This window comes from Bos mutus, chromosome 26, assembly GCF_027580195.1.
Source record: "Bos mutus isolate GX-2022 chromosome 26, NWIPB_WYAK_1.1, whole genome shotgun sequence".
Taxonomy (NCBI): Eukaryota; Metazoa; Chordata; class Mammalia; order Artiodactyla; family Bovidae; genus Bos; species Bos mutus.
This window is the reverse complement of record NC_091642.1, coordinates 37,005,432-37,021,895: the sequence shown is the minus strand read 5'-3', so window position 1 is coordinate 37,021,895 and position 16,464 is coordinate 37,005,432. Positions and strand designations below refer to the sequence as shown.

At 38.2% G+C, this 16,464-nt stretch overlaps 1 protein-coding gene across 1 annotated transcript in view; it reads left to right on the top strand.

Annotated features, from left to right (window-relative positions):
• The window catches only part of EXOC6 (exocyst complex component 6), a 176,851-nt gene that overhangs the window by 92,415 nt on the left and 67,972 nt on the right, over nt 1-16,464 (top strand). The window contains 1 exon segment of the mRNA XM_005890631.3: nt 4,062-4,241. Within this exon segment, the coding sequence (XP_005890693.2) occupies nt 4,062-4,241 (180 nt within the window).

Below are 16,464 nucleotides of genomic sequence, written 5' to 3'. Positions count from 1 at the left end.
TTTTGAGGGACTCTCTGTATTTATTGGGGCATGCCTTCAGCAATCAGGCATTTGACACCTCTGCGTTAACCTTCACTTCCTTCTTACACAGAACTTCAGGGTCAGCTATAAATGAGAGCTTAGAGCTTTCTCAGGTCTTTCTGGAGTATGTTCACAGCCCTACACGTGTACACAGTCTTCTAGCTTCCCAGGAATACGTCAGAGCTTTTCAAAGCCATCTATGGACATTTCATTCCCAAGTTTTTCCTTTTAAGCTTTTTGGTTCGCTTAGTGTGTACCCTAGTTGTTATCTGCCACCTAAAGTGTCTGTGATGTTACGCAATTGCCTCTAATTGTTTTTAACAAATGCTCCCAGGAAAAAGCCTTTTTGCTCTCGACAATCCTGTTTTTAGGTCATGTAAAGGACATCTCTGCAAGTGGAGTCTTCCAGGCAATCACCAGATAGATCAAATAATGATAATTCTCTGGGAATATGGCTTTAAAGGAGTGCCAACTCATTCTGTCCCTGCTGTGTTCGCTGACAGGCCAACACAGGTTTTTACCACTGATGTGGGTCAAACATGAGATGACAAGGGTGAACATCAACATTCTAGAAATCAGTGAACTGAACATTCTAGGAATCAAGATGGACTTGAATGGGTGAATTTAACTCAGATGACCATTATATCTACTACAGTGGGCAGGAATCCCTTAGAAGATATGGAGTAGCCATCATAGTCAACAAAAGAGTACGAAATGCAGTACTTGGATGCAATCTCAAAAATGACAGAATGATCTCTGTTTGTTTCCAAGGCAAACCATTCAATATCATGGTAATCCAAGTCTATGCCCCGACCAGTAATGCTGAAGAAGCTGAACAGTTCTATGAACCCTACAAAACCTTCTAGAACTAACACCCAAAAAAGATGTCATTTTCATTATAAGGGACTGGAATACAAAAGTAGGATGTCAAGAAACACCTGGAATAACAGGCAAATTTGGCCTTGGAGTACAGAATGAAGCAGGGCAAAGGCTAATAGAGTTCTGCCAAGAGAACACACTGGTCGTAGCAAACACCCTCTTCCAACAACACAAGAGAAGACCCTACACATGGACATCACCAGATGGTCAACACCGAAATCAGATTGATTATATTCTTTGCAGCCAAAGATGGAGAAGCTCTATATAGTCAGCAAAAATAAGACCGGGAACTGACTGTGGCTTGGATCATGAACTCCTTATTGCCAAATTCAGACTGAAATTGAAGAAAGTGGACAAAACCACTAGAGCATTCAGGTATGACCTAAATCAAATGCCTTACAGTGGAAGTGAGAAATAGATTTAAGGGACTAGATCTGATAGACACAGTGCCTGATGAACTATGGAATGAGGTTCGTGACATTGTACAGGAGACAGGAATCAACAACATCCCCAAGAAAAAGAAATGCAAAAAAGCAAAATGGCTGTCTGAGGAGGCCTTACAAATAGCTGTGAAAAGAAGGGAAGTGAAAAGCAAAGGAGAAAAGGAAAGATATACCTATTTGAATGCAGAGTTCCAGAGAATAGCAAGGAGAGATAAGAAAGCCTTCCTCAGTGATCAGTGCAGAGAAATAGAGGAAAACAACAGAATGGGAAAGACTAGAGATCTCTTCAAGAAAATTAGAGATACCAAGGGAACATTTCATGCAAAGATGGGCTCAATAAAAGACAGAAATGGTATGGACCTAACAGAAGCAGAAGATATTAAGAAGAGGTGGCAAGAATATACAGAAGAACTGTACAAAAAAGATCTTCATGACCCAGGTAATCACGATAGTGTGATCACTCACCTAGAGCCAGACATCCTGGAATGTGAAGTCAAGTGGGCCTTAGAAAGTATCACTACGAACAAAGCTACTGGAGGTGATGAAATTCCAGTTGAGCTATTTCAAATCCTGAAAGATGATTCTGTGAAAGTGCTGCACTCAGTATGCCAGCAAATCTGGAAAACTCAGCAGTGGCCACAGGACTGGAAAACGTCAGTTTTCATTCCAATCCCAAAGAAAGGCAATGCCAAGGAATGCTCAAACTACCGTACAATTGCACTCATCTCACAGGCTAGGAAAGTAATGCTCAAAATTCTCCAAGCCAGGCTTCAGCAATATGTGAACCGTGAACTTCCTGATGTTCAAGCTGGTTTTAGAAAAGGCAGAGGAACCAGAGACCAAATTGCCAACATCCGCTGGATCATCGAAAAAGCAAGAGAGTTCCAGAAAAACATCTATTTCTACTTTGTTGACTATGCCAAAGCCTTTGACTGTGTGGATCACAATAAACTGTGGAAAATTCTGAAAGAGATGAGAATACCAGACCACCTGACCTGCCTCTTGAGAAACCTGTATGCAGGTCAGGAAGCAACAGTTAGAACTGGACATGGAACAACAGAGTGGTTCCAAATAGGAAAAGGAGTATGTCAAGGCTGTATATTGTCACCCTGATTATTTAACTTATATGCAGAGTACATCATGAGAAATGCTGGGCTGGAGGAAGCACAAGCTGGAATCAAGATTGCCGGGAGAAATATCAATAACCTCAGATATGCAGATGACACCACCCTTATGGCAGAAAGTGAAGAAGAACTAAAGAGCTTCTTGATGAAAGTGAAAGAGGAGAGTGGAAAAGTTGGCTTAAAGCTCAACATTCAGAAAACTTAGATCATGGCATCCGGTCCCATCACTTCACGGCAAATAGATGTGGAAACAGTGGTAACTTTATTTTGGGGAGCTCCAAAATCACTGCAGATGGTGACTTCAGCCATGAAATTAAAAGATGCTTACTCCTTGGAAGGAAAGTTATGACCAACCTAGATAGCATATTCAAAAGCAGAGACATTACTTTGCCAACAAAGGTCCCTCTAGTCAAGACTATGGTTTTCCAGTGGTCATGTGTGGATGTGAGAGTTGGACTGTGAAGTTGGACTGAGTGCTGAAGAATTGATGCTTTTGAACTGTGGTGATGGAGAAGACTCTTGAGAGTCCCTTGGACTCCAAGGAGATCCAACCAGTCCATTCTAAAGGAGATCAGTCCTGGTTGTTCATTGGAAGGACTGATGTTGAAGCTGAAACTCCAGTACTTTGGCCACCTGATGCGAAGAGGTGACTCATTTGAAAAGACCCTGATGCTGGGAAAGATTGAGGGCAGGAGGAGAAGAGGATGACAGAAGATGAGATGGTTGGATGGCGTCACTGACTCGATGGACATGGGTTTAGGTGGGCTCCAGGAATTGGTGATGGACAGGGAGGCCTGGCGTGCTGTGATTCATGGGGTCGCAAAGAGTCAGACATGACTGAGCGACTGAACTGACTGACTGACTGTGGGATATTGATTTTCAAGGATACTGTGAACCTGGAGCTAGTGAGGAAAAGTGAAAAGGGGCACATTAAAACATCACAGAGCTTATTTCCATACCAAGGTTCAGCAGTTTTTCATGAGTAGATCCTCCTTGAATTGCTGCAGGTTTTGAATTAATTTCCAGACCTCTGGAAAAATTGATTTGACAATTTTTGCTAGTTTTCTTGTTGCTTTAATGGATCAGAAAATATTTGAGTATTCTTACTCTGCTTTTTTTGGTCACTCCATTTCTTTTGTTTTGAGAAGTTAACCTTTTTGGGAGCAGTGGGTGGGGAGGTGGGCCTCTTCTACTCAAAACACCGGTAATGATTTCATTTCTTATGTGATAGTCCAACTTAGTTTCCCTCAGTGGGTCAGTGGATATAAGTCGTCTGCATTCTTGACAACTTTTGTTTTCCATTTCTGTTTCTCCTAAGGGTCTTAGAGGTGTGAGAACAGTTCAGAATTGATAATTAATAAGTTATACTACCAAATAAAGACAAAAAAGGTAAAAGTGAAGTTGGGGGAAAAAGTGATGTCAAATAGAGTACTTTCAACCAGAAATCCTACAGTTTTGTTGGATTTTGAATAAATGTTTAAAATATTAAACCAAAGAAATATAAAAAATAAAATTTGGAATTTTAAGAAAACTTTTTTTTTTAACCTGATTCTGTAACTTGATTTTTACTTTTTGTTTTGTTGTATCCTGTCAGGATGCCCGACATGCAGCAGAGGGAGAAATATATACCAAGCTTAATCAAAAAATTGATGAATTTGTTCAGCTTGCTGATTATGACTGGACAATGTCTGAGCCAGATGGAAGAGCTAGTGGTTATTTAATGGATCTTATTAATTTTTTGAGAAGCATCTTTCAAGTGTTTACTCATTTGCCTGTAAGTATAAAAATGTCAAAAAATTGTTATAATTTTGCTTACTAAAATATATTTTAGAATTCAGTTTTAGTTGGAGGCTTACTTATTTAAACCACTTCCTAGTTTGAATATTTCCTTTTCTGTAAATCAATTTGTGAAAAATGTTAATTTATCTATTTTTTTATTGAGTTAAAATTGGTATATAACATCATATAAACTTCAGGTGTATAACATTATAAATGGGTATTTGTGAACACTACAGTGACCACTATCATAAATCGAATTACCATCTATTTCACCCTCCCCCAGCTCCTAACCCTCTGGTAACCACCAGTCTGTTCTGTGTATCTGTGAGTTTGTTTTTGTTTTGTTTGATTCTACATAAAAGTGAAATCCTATGGTATTTGTCTTTCTCAATCTGACTTATTTCACTTAGCATAATACCCTCCTGGTCCATCCATGTTGTCGCAAATGGCAAGATTTCCTTCCTTTTTTTATAGCTATGTAGCATTCTGTTGTATATATACATATATATGGCACATTTTCATTATCCATTCATGGACACTTAGGTTGTTCTCATATCTTGGCTATTGTAAATTATGCTTCAGTGATCATAGTGGTGTATATACTTTCAAATTACTATTTTTCCTTTTTTTTCAAAGAAATATACACAACTGAAATAGCTAGATCATATGGCAGTTCTACTCTTAATTTTTTGAGGAATCTCCATATTGTTTTCCATAGTGGTTACACCAGTTTACATTCTCACCAACAGCATATGAGGGTTCCCTTTTCTCCACATTCTCTCCAGTACTTATTATTTCTGGGTTTTTGGATTGTTTGTTTTTTATAATAGCCATTCTAATAGATATGAGGTGATACCTCATTGAAGTTTTGATTTGCATTTTCCTCATGGTTAGTGATGTTGAACATCTTTTCATGTGCCTGCTGGCTATCTATATGGCCAGCAAAATGTCTTTAGAGAAATGGCTCTTCAGATCTTCTGCCCAGTTTTTGAGTTGTTTTGGTTTTTTGTTGTTGAATTATGTGAGTTCATTATACAGCTTGGATATTAACTGCTATTATATATGATTTGCAAAAATCTCTTCCTGTTTGGTGGGTTGCTTTTTCATTTTGTTGATGGTTTCCTTCACCGTGCAGAAAACGTTTTATAGTTTCATGGAGTTCCATTTGTTTATTTTTGCTTTCGTTTCTCTTACCTTTGGAGTCAGATCTAAAAAAAAAACGTGGCTAAGACCAATGTCAGGGAGGTTACCTCCTATGTTTTCTTATAGGAACTTTATAATTTCAAGTCTTTTTAAGTTTTTTAATGTATATATTTTTGGTTGTGCTGCGTCTTTGTTGCTACTCATGGGCTTTCTCTAGTTGCCGTGAGTGGGGGCTACTCTTCCTTGTGGTACACAGGCTTCTCATCGAGGTGGCTTCTCTTGTTGTGGAGCATAGGCTCTAGGCACTCAGGCTTTAGTAGCTGCAACACATGGGCTCAGTAGTTGTGGCTCATGGGATCTGGAGTGTGGGCTCAGTAGTTGTGGTGTACAGGCTGTAGTTGCTCTGTGGCATGTGGAATCTTCCCACTAGAGATCAAACCTGTGTCCCCTGCATTGGCAGACAGACTCCCATCCACTGTACCACCAGAGAAGTCCAATTTCAAGTTTTTAATCGATTTGAGTTAATTTTTATGTGTAGTATATGATGGTGGTCTAGTTCCATATTTTTGTGTGTGGCTGCCCAGTTTTCCCAACCCTGTTTATTGAAGAGATTCTCCTTTCTCCATTGTATATTCTTGGCTTCTTTGCTGTAAATTAGTTGTCCATGTATGTGTGGGTTTATTCCTGGACTCTCTACTTTGCTCCACTGTTCTGTGTGTCTATTTTTATACCAATGCCATGTTTTGATTAGTGTGGCTTTGTAGTGTAGTTTGAAATCAGGAATCATGATACATCTTTAGTCAATTGTTTGAAACTTTAATTTGTTTTACTTTTTAAGCCAGATAACTTACAACTCACTTCCCACCAAAGCCAAAACAAAGCCCTGAAACTGACAACATATTCTTAACTAGAAATAAACTCTGATAGAAGTAGTTTTCATGAAACTACTTCAGTATGATCAGTGACTTTTCTTTTAGAAAAGGCCAAGAAATTATTGGGTATTTGTAGACCAGAGACTAAAATAGGAGCATTGCTCCATCCTATTATGTAGTCATAGTACAGTTACATCTTGAATAATATGTTGATGAAATGTTTCTTAAGAAGATATGACAGGGACATTTGAGTATGAGTAGGCTGAAACACTGGATTCTTCCTATGAGGGATCCAAAGGGAATTCCCTGGCAATCCAGTGTTTAAGAGTCCATGCTTTTGCTGCCGTGGGGCCAGTTCAATCACTGGTTGAGGAACTAAGATCCCACAAGACTAGTGGCACTACCAAAGAAAGAAAAAGAAAGACAAGACCAAACAGATGATGGTGGGATGCACATTTTCTCATTCAGTTCAGTTCAATCACTCAGTCGTGTCTGACTCTTGTGACCCCATGAACTGCAGCACGCCAGGCCTCCCTGCCCATCACCAACTCCTGGAGTTTACCCAAACTCGTGTGCATCCAGTCGGTGATGCCGTCCAGCGATCTCATCCTCTGTCGTCCCCTTCTCCTCCTGCTTCCAATCCCTCCCAGCATCAGTCTTTTCCAATGAGTCAGCTCTTCACAGGAGGTGGCCAAAGTATTGGAGTTTCAGCCTCAGCATCAGTCCTTCCAGTGAACATCCAGGACTTGTCTCCTTTAGGATGAACTAGTTGGATCTCCTTGCAGTCCAAGGGACTCTCAAGAGTCTTCTCCAGCACCACAGTTCAAAAGCATCCATTCTTTGGCACTCAGCTTTCTTCACAGTCCAACTCTCACATCCGTACATGACCACTGGAAAAACCATAACCTTGACTAGATGGAACTTTATTGGCAAAGTAATGTCTCTGCTTTTGAATATGCTATCTAGGTTGGTCATAACTTTCCTTCCAAGGAGTAAGTGTCCTTTAATTTCATGGCTACAGTCACCATCTGCAGTGATTTTGGAGCCCCAAAAAATAAAGTCTGACACTGTTTCCATTGTTTCCCCATCTATTTCCCATGAAGTGATGGGACCAGATGCCATGATCTAAGTTTTCTGAATGTTGAGCTTTAAGCCAACTTTTTCACTCTCCTCTTTCACTTTCATCAAGAGGCTTTTTAGTTCCTCTTCACTTTCTGCCATAAGGGTGGTGTCATCTGCATATCTGAGGTTATTGATATTTCTTCCAGTAATCTTGATTCCAGCTTGTGCTTCTTCCAGCCCAGCGTTTCTCATGATGTACTCTGCATATAAGTTAAATAAGCAGGGTAACAATATACAGCCTTGACGTACTCCTTTTCCTATTTGGAACCACTCTGTTCCATGTCCAGTTCTAACTGTTGCTTCCTGACCTGCATACAGGTTTCTCAAGAGGCAGGTCAGGTGGTCTGGTATGCCCATCTCTTTCAAAATTTTCCACAGTTTATTGTGATCCACATTTCCTCTTTAGTTATACTCTAAACTAAAAGAATTACTGTTAAAATGTGAATGGAATAGTTTTGTACAAAAGAAGTAGGAAGAAATTTTGACCTTTTTAATATCATAATAAGATATAGGTGGACACAAAAAAGTTAAATCTGCAGCCTACCCAACTGCCTCTAACCATCTCCTTGTTTAAAATGAAAAGAAAAAAAAGACATTATTCTCTCCATCTCTTTCTCTATCAAAGGGCCAGTTAGAATATTTGAAGGAAGATATTGCTTAAAAATAGAAGAATTTCTTAAAGAGATTTTTATGGTGGGTCTGTGTCAAAGAGCTTTTAGAAGCTTACCCAGGGTTGATACTATATTCCTCACTATTTCTTGAGTTGAAAAAGGGAACCTGTGTATTATATATATAATTTTAATACCACCTCCCTCGTAGCTCAGTTGGTAAAGGATCTGCGTGCAGTGTGGAAGACCCGGGTTCAATCCCTGGGTCAGGAAGATCCCCTGGGGAAGGGAATGGCAACCCACGCCAGTATTCTTGCCTGGTGAATCCCATGGACAGAGGAGCTGGTGGGCTATAGTCCATGAGGTCACAAAGAATTGAACACGACTGAGCAACTAAACAGTATTACAGCAATTTCAAAAAAGTATGCATTAAATAGGTACTGAATTAATTTGAATTCACCTTGTCAGTACAAATCTCTGTGCTTCCAGCCAAAACCAGTTCTCACAAGTAAACACATTGCTCGTGTGTGCACGTATACACAGATACACATCATGTTTCTGTGTTGCAGTATGTGCTTCACAGGTTGACATGAGATGATGGGTAAGGATTTTGTGCCTAGCTCAGGTGAGATTAAGAGAGATTATATATTAGAAATGTTTAGGGTAAATGCCTTGCCTCAGGTGGCTGACATCTAGAGGGAAATCCTGCTTTTTCATAGGACAGACTCTGCTGACATTGAGAATGACAGACTCCTGTCACTCACCTGATCTATTACAATATTTTGTATAGTTTTAGGTGAGTGTGTGCCATTTGGGATTTTTATGTCATCTAACATGGGTTTTTCTGCAAGGAACGTTCACTTATATAAAATGTAGACCAACAAATTCAACAACAGCAATATATAGGACATGACCAAATAAGAAAATTATGGTTTACAGTTAGGAAAAGAAAAAATGGTACTAATAACAGTATATTCTTATTCAAGGGATGAGCTGAAAGCATAATTCCCAAGGGAAAATATTAAGTTGTTGGCTATGGTAAATTTTAGCAAGATTGATTATTATGGCTGAGTATATTAATTCTCTGAAACGCTGAAATTGTATAAAATATTCAGTTAGTTTGTGTTCTTTCAAGCAAAAAACAGTGTTATTAAATGCATTATTTTTCTAAGCAATATATGGCGATGTATAAGCTGCCATTTTGATTTAAATGTTTTAAGCTAAAAATAATTCCTCATCTTCAGGTTACCTTTGGACCCAGATAGAGAGAGGGCCCAGTTTTGGACTCTCCCAAACTAAGAGAATCTTCATAATGTATTTGTTCATCACAGTCAGTCAGTCCCAAGTCAACCAGCTTACGTAGAATTATTTATCCATGAAAAATTATGTGGGGGAGCTGGCTCTGGCTCCATGATTCTTGATTTTGACAGGGTTAATAAACAGTGCCATGAGTTAGAGTCAATGGGAGCTGTGAAACCAAGGATCACTCTTTCAAATAGTGCAAGTATTGGCCAGTATTGCAAGTAATTGGACAGACAAGTAGATCCTGTAGGATAAAGATAACTGTCTCACCCCATCCCTGAAATGTACCTAAGACTGTCAGTTTAAAAGCTCCATTCTTAACTTCACTGCGTATTTACTTTTTGTCAGTCCCTATGATTGTTGCATCATAACAATGGGGAAAAATAATATTTTCCCCATCAAAGAGAGTCATGACTTGTAGTTGCTGACCACATTGCCTAGTAAAGGTTTCATTGATTCTAGAAAGGTTATAATCCACCTGATAGGATTTTGTTCTCTTCTCACAGGGTATGAGAACAATAGAACTTAATGGATGATAATGGTTCTGATGGAGCCCAGAGAAAGAACTTTATTGTTTTTCTCTTTTCTACTACACTGTGGCTGTGGTAGGAAGCTGTAGAATTTGGAAGGTCACCAATAATGTCTACTTTAAATGCCTCCAGTCTCTGGTTGAATGGCTGAGAGAACTGGTATATTACTCTCTTCATCTGTTTCTCTTAAGAATCAGCCAGCAAGCCTATGCAGAGGACTAAAAGTAAAGAGTTGCCTTGCTTCCATGTTAGATTATCTCCTCATCTGCATTTCCCTGTGCTGTAGCAGAGAATCCAGGCTCTCTGCTGGCCACAGGAATTAACAGTAACTTAAAAAGCAATATTTATAATAATGACAGGTATTTTCCCATACCCAGAATGTTAAACTGCCCTGCTAAATATATTGTCTTCAGGAAACTTACCATTTAATGACTCAGAGTCAAGCCCCCTTATATGTTACTGTTCTTAGGGACCAGAGTGATGAAGGGAAGAGAGCACAGGGTGGCCTTTAGAGTTAGAAGGACTTATGTTTGAACCTAAGATTTTTAACTTCCTGGCTGTGGAGTCCTGGCAAGTTGCTTAACTTCTCTGAACTCCTTTACTTCTGCAAAATAGACATAATCCATTTTCTCCATAGGACTTCAGTTCAGTTCCGTTCAGTTCATTCGCTCAGTCGTGTCCAACTCTTTGTGACCCCATGAACTGCAGCATGCCAGGCTTCCCTGTCCATCACCAACTCCAGGAGCCCACCCAAACTCATGTCCATTGAGTTGGTGACACAGTCCAACCATCTCATCCTCTGTCATCTCCTTCTCCTGCCCTCAAGCTTTCCTAGCATCAGGGTCTTTTCAGATGAGTCAGCTCTTCGCATCAGGTGGCCGAAGTATTGGAGTTGCAGCTTCAACACAGTCACCCGTAGCACTATCAGAGGATGAAATAAAATCTTGTGTAGAATAGTCGGCTGGCAGGGTGCTTGACATAAAATAGCACCTATTAATAAATATTTTATCTTTCCTTCTCCTTTCTTCCTCTGTTGTTTTAAGGCCTTTTATAGTATTAGTTTTAGTTCAGTATCATTACAGTTTTTTTCTCTTGTATTTATGCCTATATTTTTGGCTTGTATTATTTAGTTTTGAGTTCTGTGCTTTTGCATTGTATAGTATTTTAAAAGCTTCATTAATTGTTAAAGATACTCACTATAAAGTATATTTGTTTGAATAATTGTTACAGCTTGATGCTTACAGTGCTTACAGTGACTCATGGTCACTTGCTGGCTGATGTCAGTGAAGTGTGATTATTGAAAGATATAAATATTATTTTATCCCCAAATCAGTACTCTTGAAATCAGCAACGTTTACTGTTTCAAACATGTAAGTGAACTTTCTTGTTTCTGATAATTTTTTCCTGACAGTTAAAAACTATTGCTCAGTAAAGAAGAAAATTTAAAAAAAAGTTATCTTCTGTTATCTTTTAAAAGAAAAGTTACTGTTAACATTTTGACGTGTGTTCTACAAGTCATCTTTTTCTAATGCATTTATAACACTTATTTTTAAGCCTAACTTGTAAGCAAGCTTTGTGTTTTTTAAATAAGATTTTATATTAGCTAGAAAATTTGAAAACCATTCAGTGTTAAATTTTTAAAAGCATTCAGCATTCATTCACCACTTACAAGTCTATAAATAAAAGATATTGTTGAATAGCTTGCAGTTATTTAGTAATTCATGACGGCCAAGTGGGACTCAGTAATCTTTTACTGTGAATACAGTACCACCTAAAGACCCAGTGGTGATCCGCTGGAAACAGTAGTTACCATTTCTTTCTTTCATGTATGCTAGTGATGTGTTTGTTAAAATAAAGATGTTTTATTGATTTACAACCACTAAGGGATATATGTAAATAATGAACCTGGCGCCACTAACTTTTTAATTTGCACTTTTAATTTCCATAAATAGTTTAAAAAACATTATGCTTTCTGTAAGTGAGAAATAAGTATATATATCCAGTGAACGAAAGTGCATGATTTAGATAGAAATGGATAGTGTCTAACTTTTAAAACCATACTCTAAAGCATTTTTTTCTGGAGATGCAGTACTATATTGAAAATCCTGAGATTCACAGTCTAGGCCTGATTATTCCAGTTAACCAACATTATGTAAGTTGACAAATCATTCAGACTCTAAATTAATTTGCTAATTCAGTTCATTTCAGTTCAGTCGCTCAGTTGTGTCCGACTCTTTGCAACCCCATGAATTGCAGCACACCAGGCCTCCCTGCCCATCACCAACTCCCAGAGTTCACTCAAACTCAAGTCCATAGAGTCGGTGATGCCATCCAGGCATCTCATCCGCTGTCGTCTCCTTTTCCTCCTGCCCCCAATCCCTCCCAGCATCAGAGTCTTTTTCAATGAGTCAACTCTTCACATGAGGTGGCCAAAGAACTGGAGTGTCAGCCTCAACATCATTCCTTCCAAAGAACACCCAGGACTGATCTCCTTTAGAATGGACTGGTTGAATCTCCTTGCGGTCCAAGGGACTCTCAAGAGTCTTCTCCAGCACTGCAGTTCAAAAGCATCAATTCTTCGGCTCTGCTTTCTTCACAGTCCAACTCTCACATCCATACATGACTACTGGAAAAACCATAGCCTTGACTAGATGGACCTTTGTTGGCAAAGTAATGTCTCTGCTTTTGAATATGCTATCTAGGTTGGTCATAACTTTCCTTCCAAGGAGTAAGCGTCTTTTAATTTCATGGCTGCAGTCACCATCTGCAGTGATTTTGGAGCCGAGAAAATAAAGTCTGACATAGTTTCCACTGTTTCCGCATCTATTTCCCATGAAGTGATGGGACCAGATGCCATGATCTTAGTTTTCTGAATGTTAAGCTTTAAGCCAACTTTTTCACTCTCCTCTTTCACTTTCATCAAGAGGCTTTTTAGTTCCTCTTCACTTTCTGCCATAAGGGTGGTGTCATCTGCGTATCTGAGGTTATTGATATTTCTTCCGGTAATCTTGATTCCAGCTTGTGCTTCTTCCAGCCCAGCATTTCTCATGATGTACTCTGCATATAAGTTAAATAATCGGGGTGACAATATACAGCCTTGATGTACTCCTTTTCCTATTTGGAACCACTCTGTTGTTCCATGTCCAGTTCTAACTGTTGCTTCCTGACCTGCATATAGGTTTCTCAAGAGGCAGGTCAGGTGGTCTGGTATTCCCATCTCTTTCAGAATTTTCCACAGTTTATTGTGATCCACACAGTCAAAGGCTTTGGCATAGTCAATAAAGCAGAAATAGATGTTTTTCTGGAACTCTCTTGCTTTTTCGATGATCCAGCGGATGTTGGCAATTTGATCTCTGGTTCCTCTCCCTTTTCTAAAACCAGCTTGAACATCTGGAAGTTCACAGAATTAATATATTTCATTTCATAGAACTAAAAATGAAGGTTGTTTTTTAAAAAATATTTTAAAAATAAAGTTTATTTTTTAAATTTGCTTAAGTTAATATGCATACATGGTAGTAGGTCAGGTATCCCAGAAGACTTTGGGATGGAAAATAGCCTTCCCATCTCCCCCACCCCAGACTACCATTTCACCATGTTTTCATTTCTTCTGGTGGTTATCTTAAAAAGAGAATATCTTGTGAGTCCCTACTATGAAAGATAAGGCACATGTATTCAATAGTGACTTCTCACTTCATCCTTTTTCTTCAGTTTGATGTTTTATTTCTTATGTTTATTGTTTCTTTATATAAAATAGTTATACTCCTATTTTTATTCCTATTCTTTAGTCAGTATCTTAATTTACTTCTATGTAAGATAAAGACAGTAGCCTCCCTCCCTTCACTCTGTCAGTTCTTCATCTGATGTTTTCTGACTGCTACAGAGGCCTCTGTCTCTGCTTTGTACCAGTTGCTCTCTAGAATTGCTGTATAGCTGTTTACCTGGGACTTTCTTTCTCTGATCTCCAGAGTTGGAAACTGTTTCGTGGATTTCAAGTGTTTTTAGAGCTTTACTGGTTGGTTTTGCTAAACTGCCACAGTAACTTTCTCCTGTTTAAGTCCTTGCATATCATGAAATACCTTCAGTATCCTTGTGTTTGATTGATAGTTTAGTAATTCTAAGTTGAATAGTTTTTCTCTGACAGTTTTTGTTGCGTTCCTCCATTGTCTTTTGGCATCCAGGTTTTAGGATCTATTTTTTATTCTTTAATATTCTAAAATGTCATGATAATGTGAGGAGATGTAGGCTTGTATTTCATTTACTTAGCTCTTTATTCAATGGCCCCTTTCTGTCAAAGGGGAAGTTCAGCACAAGAAACTTCTCTTTTATTATTTTTTAGATAATTTTTTCCCTCCACTTTTCTGTTCTCTTTTTATTGGACTCTCATTAACTAGATGTTAAGAGTTTCTAGACTGATCTTCTTTATCTTTTCCTTCATTTCCTATCTCTTTTTTTGTTCTCTGTTTTGGGAGGATTTCTCAATTTTATTTTCAGTCCATCTAGAGAATATTTTATTAGTTATATATTTTAATTTTTAAGGAGTCACTCTGTTTTAAAAGTGTTCTTTTCTCATAGAATGCTATTCTTTTTTTTTAATGTATATATTATCTTTCAAATCTCCATGAGGTGTTTTTACAATGTTGTATTGGTTTTGCCATACATCAACACGCATCCGCCGTGGGTGTACACGTGTTCCCCATCCTTTATTAATTTAATTGACTGCTGTGGCCTCTTCAGTTGCAGCATGTGGGATCTAGTTCCCTGACCAGGGATCGAACCTGGACCCCCTGAATTGGGAACACAGTGCCTTAGCCACTGGACCACCAGGGAAGTCCCTGGAGGGTTTTTTAAAAAGATATTTTCTGTTCCTTGAATTATCTATATTACCCTTGAATAGGTTTTTTCTTTCTTTGTTCTTCTCATTCTCTTTTAACAAAGAATGCCTGAAACGCTGATTTGCGTTTACTCTGCTACTGTATAAATACTCTATTTTTTGATAGATTTTTTTTCCCCCTCTTAGTTAGGAATCTGACTGGAAATGTTTTAAATTTGGGAGGTACTTTGCCTAGGATTCTTAACTTAGAGTGAGCAGGTATAGAGCTATCCATGAGATTGTGGTTTCCTCTCTTCAGGGCTGACTTCATGGATGTGTAACATGTGCTATGGCACATGGTCCTGAGTTTAGAAGGGTTCTGCACATGCTTTGGTGCTTTGCTGGCATCTTGAAATTCTTACAGATTTTTGGACAAGGGACCCCACATTTTCATTTTGCACTGAGCTCCACAAATTGTGTAGTCATCACTGCCCCTCTTTCCATTGTCACAATACCCCCCTTCCTCCTTCCTGCTCTCTCTCTCTTTTTTTTTTTTTCTACCTACACCAGGAGTCTCAACTCTCCCTTTGAAGTTTCTCTCACTATGGAAAAATGCTTGTGCTCTGTAGTTAGGGGATCACTGGCACGGTTGTTCTAGAAATCTTTAGTTACTTAACCTGTTTCCCATTGCATTTCTGGTATCTGTCCTCTCTCATATGCACAACTGGACCTCTAATACATAGCTGGCTCCCAACTCCACTGTAGTTCCCCTGGTAGCATGTAATGGGCAGTTGCTTTCTCTTCTCTATTTAATCTGTTTTCTGGGTGACTTCCCTGGTGGTCAAGGTGTTAAGACTCTGCACTTCCAATGCAGGGGGCACAGGTTTGATCCCTGGTCGGGGAATTAAGATCCCACATGTCTTGTGGCATGGCCAAAATAAATAAATAAATAAACATTTTTAAAGAAAAATCTGTTTTCTGTCTTCTAGAAGGTATCCCTTAATGAATTCCTCCACGTGCCTTCATTTTCTGTGTTGTTAAACATTTTATTCCTGTTTTGTAATTCTGTGCTTCTTGTATCACTTGTAGCTCAGGATCAGTGGGAAGCAAACACATTAACTTAGTCTACTGTCTTGATTTTGAACAACTTCTTTCCTTCTCTTTGAAATAAAATGATTGGATGAGATCACCTCTAATGTCCCTATTTATAAAATTTATTATTAAGTGTCACACAGGTGTAAAGTCCTAACTTAAACTTAGATTTATTCATTCTGGCACCTTATTTTCTTTTTTAGTTTTACTCTTTTATGTTCTTTGTCCTTTGGTTCATACTTTTTCCCTGAATTAAATATATAGGTGTACATGTCCTTTGACTTCACTGGAAACTGCAGAGGAGAACGTTAATAGTCAGTAGTACAATCACAGGCTTTAATCACCCTTTCTTCTTTTATGTGATACCAGAAAGAATTATATTAAAAATACAAAAATTATATTTTTAAATTGTTGCATAAGTAGCTTTGAATACATTTTGGTACTTTCCTTATCAAGTGAAAACATGACCATATATTTTTTGTATACATATATGCTAACAAATTACTTTTTCTTATTTCAATATTAATCTTTAAATATATAATAATAATGAATAATGTTGATCTGATGACTTAGTAACATAAAAATTGTATAATGTGAACAATGATGAAAGCATCACAAGTCCTGTGACTTACTTGGTGTTCATGTTCATATGTTAAATGTTGTTGACTGCCTTTATTGACTACATTACAGAATTTTAGCTAAATTTCATCTTGGCTTTATGACTTTTATATCTCACATA